At 35.8% G+C, this 13,880-nt stretch overlaps 1 protein-coding gene across 1 annotated transcript; it reads right to left on the bottom strand.

Moving 5' to 3' along the window:
• Nucleotides 1-53: 53 nt before the first annotated feature.
• Nucleotides 54-3,369, bottom strand: LOC137746102 (nudix hydrolase 15, mitochondrial-like). Its single transcript, XM_068486166.1, has 4 exons — nt 3,045-3,369; nt 2,181-2,329; nt 1,976-2,095; nt 54-1,851 (listed from the first exon to the last, which is right to left on the bottom strand). Exons 1-4 carry the CDS (start codon nt 3,367-3,369, stop codon nt 1,615-1,617), a joined length of 831 nt encoding a protein of 276 aa, XP_068342267.1. The 3' UTR covers nt 54-1,614.
• Nucleotides 3,370-13,880: the final 10,511 nt, after the last annotated feature.

The raw sequence follows: 13,880 nt of genomic DNA, 5'->3' as shown, positions 1-13,880 counted from the left end.
CGCTGCATGTGTGGAGTACTTTTGAAAGATTAGAACACCACAAAATGGAAATAAAATAGCATGCGACTTTCTCACAAAAGGTATCTAAATGCATGAAAAAGATGAGAAGATACATAATATATATCTTCAGAATAGAAATTAAAATTTTGAACTTTAAAATGAAAAGCATGCAATTTTGTACTCTTACCCAGCGGTTGCTTCTCAGAATTGCCTCATTCCCTTTCTTAAGAGGGATCTATTTTGATAACAAACAAGACCTTACAACTATTGCATTCTTCGTTTTCTTGAATTTCTTTGGTTTTTGATGGGTGATTAAGTGGTGTTTAATTGAGAAATTTGCCGATTAGGATTAGGTTGGGGTCTGTTTGGCTTTTTGGTGCTCTTTAATGTGCACTTTCTTTTGTTTATGTAGATTAATGTTTTTTCCGGCCCTTTTAATCGTTGTAGTTCACAAAGTCCTTATTGATCTTGCAATTGTTGTTTTTAATTTATCTTTGTTGGATAGATGGCATGTACTGTGGGTTTCAGTGTTTAGGGAATATTCTGAGCTTCATTACCATTTTAATGGTTAGGGAAAATTTTGAGATTCATTAATAGGATTTTTGTGGCTAACATTCTTTAGCTAAATTCGTAATTATTTGGTGTTTAGAGTTCAGTGGATTGGTATCCATATCTTATAAATATGTTGGCCAAGACATATGTTAGCTTTCATTCTGCATTTGCTTTCATTTTGTTTTTTCATTTTCATTTCTTATATCTTGCTTTTGCTTTTGATGCATAGTTTGAAAGCTTCTGGATCATAATATGAATTCCGGTGTGTGCAGTGTTTGTACAATTTGAATTCTCAAGCGTGATGATATTGCCTAAACATGTAGATTTTACACTGCTTTTGTGCCATGCAGGTGTGTGTGAGTGTGTGCATTGTTTGTGCAATTTGAGTGTGTGCCGTCTTAACTGCAGAAGCAAAATATGTGTCAACTGCATGGTGCTTCTGTTTCTTATGGAAACAAGTCTTCTGCATATTTTTTGCTTTGAACATTTGTGCTCGGAAAGTTAGCTACTTGAACGTTCAGTTTCGTCTAGCTAATTGTACAATGTCTTTACATGTCAGCTCAGTTGAATGTATATAAAAACCAAGCTGCTTATCTTTTTGACCTCATTCACTTGTGTCTCTCTATTCATAGATGATTGTGTTGAATTTATTCAGGTTAAATGTGTCTTATTCATGTAGTTACGCATGATGCATTCAATTCCCTCAGCAACGTGGGCATATTTTCTAGTTCTTCCTAAGTTTGTGCCACAATGCAATCCAACGGTTGAAATTGTCTATATTTGAAGTCTTCAAGGTTATCCTAGCATAAAAATCATCCAAATCCAGAACTGTTTGGTCACTTAAAAATGTGCAAATGTGGTTTGGTATAAAGCTAAAATAGAGATACAAAAAGTTTAAGCATATAAGCAATTACTAATTTTGTTGACTTTTACTACGGATAACCGTTGAAAGAGAATCTAAAAATTAAATGGTTTCAATCAGACTAAGACCCCGGAATATGATGTATCAATTAGTATTCATTTCTTTTTTTATTTCTCCAACATATATAGTAGTATATAATCTCATGTTACATTAACATTATGCACACTATGCAAGGCTTTTTGTAATTCTTGGAAGTCAGGGAGGCTGCGTCCTTGGAATAATGGAGGCTGCTTGTAGATAACAGCCGCCACCCGAATTAAAATGCTTGCAGTTAGTCCCCAAATTAGAAACGGCCCTTGCTCTGATTCAAAATCGAAAAGATGGAGACTGTACTTGCAACCCATCCATTCTCTCTCCTCAAATCTGTGATTATCATTCTGCATTACACAAAAAAAGAAATCACTTTTAATTACGTTTTGACAACAATATAAATTGACATATGCATGCTCTGCCTGTGACCTTTTGTAGTGCAATATACTATTTTTGTATGGTAGAAATAACCTTGAGAAACATCTCCAATGGAACATCAAAAATGGCATCAACTTCGTCGGCGTTGAGTACAGGCTTGAAATCTTCAATTCTAGCTACTAGTCCGATCACTGGGACAACGGTGACCAAATGCTGCGCAACGCATAAAAAAATATTCAAATTTCACAGTACCGATATGTCAAAAGAAAAGAAATGAGCATATACATGTATGTGGTACCTGGGACATGAAGCACTCTAGCTTTGCAACGACTTGAACTAGACTTGGATTGAGTCCAATCTCTTCCATGGCTTCCCTTAGTGCTGTTGCAGATTCATCTGCATCTTCCTTATCCATTTTTCCGCCGGGCGTAATCACCTCCCATCGTCCTCAACGACACCGATATGCAAAAGTGGATATTGGTAAGGCCTGAATTTGAGGCAGGTGTGAGGGGTTTGGGTGTCAACTGGGGCTGGATTCGACAAGATGCATTTAAGCTTAAGAAAGGCAACATCAAAGCACCAGCTCATGATTTTCCCTAAAATGCTTCCATCTTTCCAACACCAAGAAGCTCACAACCTCATTGAAAGTCATTGGTGGGTTGTTTTGAATCCAAAGTTTCAGAGAACCAACAACCTGCATAGAAAATGCAAACCACCAACTAGACCACAATGGCTGGACCCTAACCCACCACCCAAATCCAAAGTTTAACTGAAAGTCATGTGTTGGTGCGGCTAGAGTATAATGAAGGTGTAGCGATGTGATTAAGGATGGAGATCCAGGTTTTTTAAAAAAAAATATATATATATTAAAGGTTATTTTATGAATAATAGTGGGTGGGAAAATAACATTTTAATTTTTAAAATTTTTATGATGAGTGAAATAATAATGTGGGTGGGAAAATAAAACAATGAAGTGGGTCTAGTAGCACTCTTAACAAATAAGAAATTATTTCCACACATCTTTCTTTCCCTTGCATACCCCTATTTATTTATCCTTGAATTCTCCTTTGGTTTTATTCTATATAAAGGCCAGAAACAAATAGAGGCGCGAGGGTGAAAAGGAGCTTGATCATTCCCTTACAACAAATTTAGCATATTATACCTGGGTGTGATGCCAAATTCATGGATCTCCTAGTAAGAATAACTCTTAGCTCACCCTCAGCACCCTCAAAGATGCATATCAGGACAGCTGCTCTTCTCTCTCTCAACCTCAACTTGACACAAGAACACTCTTCATTGCCGACTGCTAAAGAGTTGAAGCTTATACCAGAGTTTACAGATGTATCGCCTTCGTTATCATCCTCCGATTTATCCAGTGCGGAGGGAGGTTTGTAAAACTCAAGCTGCTTGGCAAGCTTGTGTAGAGTTTGGCTTCTTCCCCAATCCTCTATGCTAGCCATTTGTAATTTTTGGCCGACTATATGCATGTTCTTTGCTGTATATAGACAACAGTTTTAAAGTAAATTATTCCTTGTATTTTTCCATGCCTCCATTATCAAAGAAGCTGCAAATCTCCATCGGAGCATAGGGAATGGAATTGGGGAGAATATTTGAATAACCATCACAAAAAATATTGGAATTTAAAGCCAACAAATTGACTTGGGAATATGGTTAAAGTTGGAATGGGTGGCACTGTTTGGAGGACCACGCTTGCAATTTGCTACATGGATTCCACAACTTATATCAGCCAGGGCACTATATTAACTTTGCAGAATTCATTCCAAATTCAATTGATATTCCATCAAGATCATGCCTTTGGAATAACAATGATGTTGGAATATAAATATACCTCAAGGGATATGAATTTTTTGGTTCGGTGCCATGGTGAGTCTCATTTATTAAGTACTAGTCATATTGTCAGTTAATATTAAAAAGTTACACGAAAAGATTGTTTGACACAAGTATCGACTGACAATACATGGTACGGTTGGTACTTAGTTGATATTTAACCGATGGCTTAAATTTACTTGTCCAGTAGATACTAGAAGTTAGTACAGGTGCAGCGGTATTCCATTGCTTAGTACAAGTGTAGTGGTATTCCATCGCGGCAGATCAATCTTCATACACGTACTAAGAAACAATTGCTGCCACTTCTGCTCACTGAATCCTCGTTTAGTCTGGGTCGCCACTTTGATGATTCCCTCAAACTCGCTCTTATGGGGTTGGGATTTTTTGGTCAATGACTTTCTAGTTTGTGGCATCAGACTTAGAAGCTGAACATATAAGCAGAAAGACCAATGGGGCTACATCCGTCATAGACTTTCTTTAGTCTACTAGATTCAGCCCATGAACGTGTCATAATATATACACACATTTATATTGTATCACAATTAACTCTATCACAAACACAAAATAATATAAGGGGAAAAAAAAAAAACTAATAAACTTCATTTTAATTTCGAATCTAGTAAACATGCTTACTGCAAACCCACAAGAGTATTGGCTTGTTTGACTCCAATTAATTTTGAAAGAAAAGCACTTTCAAATCGCTTGAAGAACTTTCAGATGACAAATAACACTTCTAACAAAAGTGCTTTCACTAAAGACCATTATTATTATAAATACTTCCTATAAAAGTATTCACAAACTACCCCTAAGTCATGTTGGATAGACCTGATAATTTCTTACACAACCTATTAATGACACGAAAATAACGGGTTTCGGGTCAACATGATAACTAATCAAGTCGTTATCGGGTCACACGATAAGAACCCGTTAATACTGGATCCTTAACATGTTTACATGATGGTGACACATGGATACCCCGTTTCTACACGTTAAGAAAAAAGTTATTTTGAGGCTTTTAATTTTTTATAAGATGTATAGGTATATATTGTATAATAAATATGTATTATTGTATTATTATTCTATATAAATTAAAAATTTTTAAATTTATTTTTTTAGTATACTATAGGCAAAGAGTGAGATTAAAAAAAATATATAAAACACATTAAAAATAAAATATCAAGTAATTTAAAATAACTAAACACATTAAAAAAAAATTATAATACAAGTGCAAAAATGTGAAGAAAATATGCATGCGCTCGTGATCACATCGTCTAAGCTTTTTGGATGGGTACATCATCTTTTGAGTTTTTATTGTAAAAAACGTGCAAGGTTCCTCAACCTCGAAACAAAACTCCCTTCATTTTGCATATCCTTGAATATTTGGTATTTTGAAGTAATGTTTTTTCATTAGGTTCTTATTTTGGGGTATATAATACTTGAAAGACAAATGTTTTTTTTTTCTTTATGTTTTGAAGTAATATTATTGTGACAATGTGGTATGCATGCTTATACTAATTTAGTATTATGTTTTCCATTTTTTTTGGGTCAAGTTATGCTTTTCATTTTCATTATTCATTGATTTAAAATATATTTTCATTAATGGGTAACTAGTCGGGTTATATTACCTGATAATATTAACATGTCGAATTTGGGTTGGGTCATATTACTCGTTTACTTTAACGGGTATTACATGACACGACCTGTTAAGATATCGGGTATGACATGAAAACGACACGAAAACGAAAAACACGATACGAATGTCTGGCCTAATGTTGGATGAGTCCATTGCATGAGAATCCTCTCCAAATCCTCTTTGTGAGGATTTTGGGATCCTCAAATTATATTAGTTCATCGTACATTATGTGATCAATTTTTATTAGATACTATTCATATTTAGTTTTAAATAAATTTAAAATAATTTCTGACCGTATGATGTATGATAAACGAACATAATTTAAAGATCCTTACAAAGAAGATTTGGAAAGAATCTCATAAAGAGGATACGGAAAGAATTCTCATTCAAGTCCATTAACGTACATTAGATCAGATGAGAGGGAACATAGTATAGACTTATAGATGTTACTTAATGGCACATAGTTGCGAACTTGATTTGTGAGATGGTAGCCAGACGTCGTGTCAAATCTAATGGTAGTATATTATAGGGTAAATATCAGTTTACTACTTTGAAGTTTCTTGGTTTTCAACATTTTGTAAATGAAAATTTTTTCATCCTAGAGTGGTACATAACGTCATAATTTTATGACACTTTCATACATCCGTTAAGTGTCACATCCCGGCCCGGGTGGGACCACTTCCCGGGCCCGACTCCACTACCGTAGCACGATATTGTCCGCTTTGGGCTTACCATTCCCTCACGGTTTTGTTTTTGGGAACTCACGAGCAACTTCCCAGTGGGTCACCCATCATGGGATTGCTCTAGCCCCCTTCTCGCTTAACTTCGAAGTTCCTACAGAACCCGAAGCCAGTGAGCTCCCAAAAGGCCTCGTGCTAGGTAGAATGATAATATACATTTAAGGATCACTCCACTGGGCGATGTGGGATGTTACAATCCACCCCCCTTAGGGGCCCGACGTCCTCGTCGGCACACACGCGACCAGGGTTAGGCTCTGATATCAAATTGTCACATCCCGGCCCGGGTGGGACCACTTCCCGGGCCCGACTCCACTACCGTAGCACGATATTGTCCGCTTTGGGCTTACCATTCCCTCACGGTTTTGTTTTTGAGAACTCACGAGCAACTTCCCAGTGGGTCACCCATCATGGGATTGCTCTAGCCCCCTTCTCGCTTAACTTCGGAGTTCCTACGGAACCCGAAGCCAGTGAGCTCCCAAAAGGCCTCGTGTTAGGTAGAATGAGAATATACATTTAAGGATCACTCCCCTGGGCGATGTGGGATGTTACATTAAGTGTACTGTTAAATCAGCAGTTAACTGGTGACGTGACACTTACGTGAATCCCAATTTCCCCTTACCTGATGCCATGGAAGGGCCTATCCCCATTTCGGCTCTTATACATGCCGCTACTATGGTAGCGAAGCTCATTACTTTTTATTTTCCTATAATTGGAACCGTAGTAGGACTCTAGCCATTTATTCATCTGACCAAATTCATTTTTTTTATTACATGACAAGAATTCAAACAATTTTAATAAGGTTTTGGACCTATTCGGTAAGAATGAAATATTCTTAGAATTATCCATTAATACGACATGCTACTTTTTCCATTCATTCCTTTCAGGATCAGTCGTGATCTTATGATTAGACGTCACGTGTCAATATAGTTCTACTTGAACATAAAAAAATAATTAAAAAATAAACTTTTAAAAAGAAATTTTTTCAAAAAACTAAGGCCTTTTTTTTTTTTTTTTTAATCCAAGTAACCCCATCCCTATTTCGATCCAACCAGCAAAATTAATAATTTGAAATCCCCATTTCGTTCTTCACCATTGCCACCTCCAGTTCCATCGACCCATACCCATGCCGGTAAGAGCGGACTGTAATCCCCGACCCATCATCCCAACTCCAATTCGTAAGCCCATCCCTTCCCGTCGAATCGCCAAACCACCTCTTCCCTCATGGTCAAATCACTGCCGCTGTGAGCGTCCAATCTGCTGGACCCATTTTCCTCGTCGCCGATGGATCTGCGGTCGCATTTGAGGGCGAGCATGGTGACAGCGTCGAAGCAGGAGAGGAGAGAAGGGGTGATATGGAGGAGATCCAATTGGGCATTGAGGGAGAGACGCTGACGGACCGATGGGCCTCAATTTCCTCCTCCGTGAGCGAGTCGACCGGAAAACCCACTGATATAACAATTACGGCTTTAACGTCGACGTCTTTGTTGAGGTTGGTGCGGCGGTTCTTGGCCAAGGGTGGAGAACCATTGGACACTGAAGAACTTCTTCCTGCGACGGCGTCTCTTGGCTCGTAGATTGGGTTCAACAGGGCCCGATTCGATAGGGTTTTGGAGTTGCTGTTGATCGAGAAGGGTGTCTTTTGCCTTCATGGTTGGGTTTTGAGGTGAAGAGGATGAGGTTGGGTTTTGAGATGAGGAGGATGACGGTTTGAAGCAGGAGTTGGCGATGGCCAAGAAAGGAGAACGAACTGGGGATTCCGGATTAGGCCGCAGCGACGATGGGTTGTCTTCGGATTGGGAGTTGGCGACGGTGGAAGACGCTGAATCGATGACCGGCAGCGGTGCTGCTGCTAATACTTCTTCAACTTCTTGAGATGTAAATGGACGGGATTCTTTCTTTTATTCCAGTTGAACGGGAGGTAAGAGAAGGGAGTGAGTTGCAGATCTGGGGAAGGGAAACCCATATGCAGCACAAAAAGGGAGTGGATTCATTCCCCCGCCGCCCAGTTGAAGGGAGGTAGGGTGTCGGGGGTTGAGGTAGGGGACAGCCTAGAAACCCCTTTTTTTTTTTTTTTTTTTTTTTTTTTAACTGGGCGCCTATGACGCATGGTGCCTAATCATTATCCACATGTACGTTAGTTATATCACCAGTTAACGGTTGATTTATCAACAAATTTAACAGATGTATGAAAATATTTCAAAATTATAACTTTACGTACCACTCTATTATAAAAAAAACTTCATTTATTAAATGTTAAAAACCAAGAAATTTCAGAGTAGTAAACTGATATTTACCTTATATTATATATAAGTTTGGTTTGGAGAAAAATTAAAATTTGATAAAAAAATAAAAAAATACTTATTTAAAAATTTGCTGTCAATAATAGTAGAAAAGGAGAACTAGAGTTTAGCATACTTCTAAAAAAATGTTTTTTTTTTTCAAAACTTTGTGAACAGTGTGACATCCACATCGTCCAAGGACTGATCTTTATATGTATATTCCCATCTCTATCTAGCAAGAGGCCTTTTGGGAATTCACGAGCAACTTCCCAGTGGGTCACCCATCATGGGATTGCTCTAGCCATTTTCTTGCTTAACTTCGGAGTTCCTATAGAACCCAAAGCAGTGAGCTCCCAAAAGATCTCGTGCTAGGTAGAGATGAGAATATACATATAAGGATCACTCCCTGGGTGATGTGGGATGTCACAATCCACCCCCCCTTAGAGGCCCGATGTCCTCGTCGGCACACTACGGCCAGGGTTAGGCTTTGATACCAAATTGTCACATTCCAACCTCGGGTGGATCACTTCCCGAGCCCGCTCCACCACCGTGGCACGATATTGTCCGCTTTGGGCTTACCATTCCCTTACGGTTTTGTTTTTGGGAACTCAAGAGCAACTTCCCAGTGGGTCACCCATCATGGGATTGCTCTAGCCCCCTTCTCGCTTAACTTCGGAGTTCCTACGGAACCCGAAGCAATGAGCTCCCAAAAGGCCTCGTGCTAGGTAGAGATGAGAATATACATATAAGGATCACTCCCCTGGACGATGTGGGATGTCACAAACAGTGCCCATTTAATGAACATTTTAAATAACAAGTATATTCCTGCATATTTTACAAAATTTTAATATTTGTCACTGCATTAGTCTCTTTGATAATTATTATATCATATTAAATAATATATACTTTTTAGTCATAACATATTTACAACAATTTTACATAAAATTTTCTCAAACACTTAAAAATATTATTTTACAGCTGTTTATTCTTACAGTACATTAAAAACAATTTTTTTTTAAAATAACACATCAATACCAAACTAGGCCAGAGTTCAGATCCTAGCCTGGATCCTCATTGTGAGGATCTGCGAATCAATGAATCGTGTCCGTTCATTGTACATCACGCGGTCATAAATTATTTTAATTTTTTACATTTAAAAATTAACATAAACAATACTTAACAAAAACTGATTGTATAATATACATAAATAGATACGATTCACGAATCGTCAGGATTCTCACGAAGAATCTCCTGTTGGACTAGCCCATCATACTTTCCTTGCGTGCTCTGTATCTGTCGGCCTCATTTTTCACATGCAGACATGACAACACAACATCAACTAACAACAAGAAGTATGGACCAACCAATCAGTTAACAATTGAAACGCCTGGCAAAGCATGAACCAATCTCTTAAATTCCTAGGTTTGATTGTAAAATATATCCTTATCCTTAAGTGTTGCCATTATTCTTACCAATATAATGCTAGGTATTTTAAGTAAGTTATTGATTAACGTTTCTTTTTCGTCTAAATATTATTGGTTGCAAAAAGCTTTTGACTCAATTGGTTAATAATATTTACTCTACATTTGAGGTATCGAGTTTGAGTCACCCCTTTTCTATATTGCGTGTATAAATATTGGTTAGTTTCTATTAGATTATTTTGACATTTTTCTAGGGAATTCAGTTATTTCAAAATATGATTGGACCATAAGAATTGCTAAGGTTTTATCTTTCCTCTTACCGAGAGAGGTTAGAGATTGGTTTTGGATATTTCTACAACCAAGATAAAGTGATTATATATATAAAACTGCAAGGAATTATTATAGCATCAAGATATTATAAACATGGGCCGCTTATGGTTGGCCTAGGATAATGTCTACCAACGCAATTACAAGTAAAAATAATAAGAAGAAAATTGATTTCTCCGTGGTTGGTCTGGCCATTCGTCGACTTTTTTGCTTGGTTTAGGTTAGGGATGGACAAATACTCATTGGTTAAGGGTAACCATAGTTATCCGTCCATTTAAATTTGACGGTTACGGTTATGGGTAACCATTTAGATAAATAAATGGTTATCAGTATAACCGTTTATCTGTGAAATTTAAATGGGCGGTTATGGGTATTACTCGTGGTTATAAACGGGTATCCATTTAACTGTTTATTTTAATATATGTAAAACTAAAAATAAATAAAAATTAGTTTCTAACTAGGTTTAGTATCCTGAGATATATTTGGTCATAAAGGGCCATATAATATATATATATATATATATATATATATATATATTTATTTATTTATGCCTCACTTGAGAGAAAAATATAGTTGATAGAACGGGCTAATATTTAATATGTGTGATTGAATGTGCTAAAGTATTAGAGTGTTCGACAGTTTTGTTTTGGAATCTTTTGGAGTTTTGACCAATTCAAGATAATGATTACCTTGAGCATTTAGAAACATGTTATTATCAGATGATGCGTATCTATATATATTATTAGAGTTGTTGGAGATTGAAGTGAAACGGGAGCCATGTATTATTCTGTTTATTTTCTTCACTAATATCAAATAAGAAAAATGAATGTAGAGAGGGACAAATGAGAAAATCATGATTATTACTTTCTACTTTTCATCTTTTTGTACTACCCATACGATACAAGCATACGTCTCTTTTAATGCATGTAAAAGGCTTACACACCAAAACAATAAAAACCAAACTTTTACTATTTAAGCAATATAATTTTGATTTCTATTCTTCCACTTTCCACCTTTAGCCATATGTGGTTGTTTTCTTTATGTGGGCATTCACACCAATTTCACAATAGAAATCATTACTTGAGTATTTATAGTCTCAACAACTACTAATGTTAGTGAGAAACAATTCAAGAATTAATTACAAAAAAACAAAAAGGCACAACTTTGTATTACTTGTAGGGCAAGTAACCCCATTATTTTTCTTTAAAAAGGCACAAGGTACGGAGAAATATCATCACAATAATTCCTAAGCCTATCTTTTCTCCTTATGCAGCTCCACCCCTCTCTCTCTCCTTCAGTTAAATTTAGGCCACAATGCATTGTTAAACACACCCCTAACACTGAACTAAGGAACTGAGTGCTTGTTTACTACAAAGCCGTTCACAATATTCATCAAGCAAGTAATCTATAAAACATGGTTTCAATTTCGATATTTTTACGTTTTTTTTTTTTTTTTTTCAAATTATAGATTCAGGTTAAATTTATTGTTCTTATAATTGTGGTGAATTGAATATGCATGAATAAGAGAAGAAAAAAAAAAGGGAATTTTCAAACCCTACACGCATGGGAGCTGCAGCCTGAAGCCGTGCTGCCTGAGCCACCAAGTTGTTCCTGCTCCAAAACTCTAAGGTCCAAAACAAAGCCGTTTTGCATCACCTTTCTTATGGACATGGGTTGCCTGCAGTCAACCCGTAACCCAATTGGGCATATACACCAAACCGTCCCACTTGTTTTTTTTTTTTTTTTTTTTTGTTTTTTTTTTTTTTCTTTTGGGCTTGTTTTTTTTTTTTTGGCTCGCATGAAATAACAAGCCCATGTGTTAGGCCTTGTTTTTCACTTTTCCTTCTTAGCCCAATAATTGGGTATATAATCTGTTAACCCATTTACTTCTCCTTTGTTGCTCAACAACCCAACAACCAATCTTTTGGGCTTGCAAGCCACGACAACCCCATATTTTGGGTCGTCACTCATTCTTTTCACACATAGGTCCCGAAGCTATTCCCGTTCACTACATATGTATATTGTGTTTGTTTGTAGGTATTATGAACCTAGAGTTCGTACTTAAACTCGAACTTGAAGTTTTGAAAATAAGTCGAACTCGAACTTGTAGGTATCATAAAACAATACACCTGTAAAAATCCGGAGTTCTTGTAGGTGATTTGTTAGGATTACATGTAGATGATGCTTTTAAAAACAATTGTAAAATTTAGTTTGTGCAAATTAGTTTATTGTCCATAATTTTATTTTGTGATAGAAGACAAAAATGTTTTTCACCCTCTTATAGTTGACAAAAAGAATTTCATTAATATGTGGTTTAAATTAACTTCTTCCTTACAAATCTATTATGTGTAAATAAACTAACTTGAAATAGGTCCAATTTTATGGAAAGAGATCCTCTCCGGATCCCTTCCACCCAATCAATCAATCCAGGCCTTTGAAATTTGATCAAACGACTACAAACAAGGGGCCCCTTTAAAAGTTATAATAACTTTAGTTGTTGGACTAAATTTCAAGGGTTAGAATTAGGTAATTGGGTGGATATGGTGGAAGAGATCCGGAAATGATCCGTTTCCCAATTTTATGGCCTAACAATTAGATTAGTCCAATTTTTAGTTTTTTTATTTTTTATTATTAGATCCATGAATAGGACTCCATGTGTCATCACTTTTTGTTGTTAGGTTGATACTTTGCATTGTGATTACTATTTTACTCTACTATAGCTATTCAATGGAAAAAGAAAAAAAAGAAAAAAGAAAATGATACGATCGGTACTTTGCTACCTATTTTTCCAAAGTATAATCGCTAAAAAGATAGCGACTAATTCCGGAGTAAGTCGCTATCTTCGTACCGATCCTTCCATTTTCAATTTTTTTTTCAGTTTTTTATTTTTTTATTTTTTTTGTTAATGTTTCTTTTATTTCTCTTACTATAACAACAAACTATCATATTTGTGTTTTTCAAAATATATTTTTTCCATGCAAAATATATTATAATTCATTTTTAAACACTTATAATCAATGATTTAAAACCTAAAATTAAAGATATTTTTCTATTTTCTCACTTTAAGAATCAATAAAAAATAGTTTTAGGACCTAATAATCGGTAGGATCACATCCAAAGGTTTTGCAATATTTTCCATAACTCCAGCGCAAAATATTTCTTAAAGCTAAAAATTTCAATTTTTTTTTCACAAAAAACTGTGTGCTATAAGCCAAAATTAGATTCATTCTATTTGCACCACATATTTCCTAAAATTAATTTAGGACATTTCTAAAATTTCGAACACCTGTAAATCTCTTGGGGGGCCTCGCTATTAGTTATATTATTATTATTATTATTATTATTATTATTATTATTATTTTCAACTTAGGTATCCTATTAGTCGGCATAAACCCAGATTTCAGCTGATCTTTTACAATCTAAACTACCTATCATATAAGTACTTTTGCAGTCTAAACTACATGTCATATAAGTACTTGTCTAAGCTAAACTACCTATCATATTATAATATTAGTTGGCATAAACTTAGATTTCAACCAATCTTTTATAATCTAAACTACCTATTATATAAGTACTTTTACAGTCTGAACTACTTGCCATGTAAGTACTTGTACAAGCTAAATTACCTATCGTATTGTAACTACCTATCATGGTGGAACAAGTAATTTTACATGATTCTAATAGTAAGATGTAGTCCTCCATCTTGGTAATGTTAAAAGCCCCTGAAGCTAACACAATCAAATGTCAAAA

The sequence above is a fragment of the Pyrus communis genome, chromosome 9 (assembly GCF_963583255.1).
Source record: "Pyrus communis chromosome 9, drPyrComm1.1, whole genome shotgun sequence".
In the NCBI taxonomy this organism is placed as follows: Eukaryota; Viridiplantae; Streptophyta; class Magnoliopsida; order Rosales; family Rosaceae; genus Pyrus; species Pyrus communis.
Note: the sequence above shows the minus strand (reverse complement) of the source record. Positions and strands in the feature narration are given on the sequence as shown.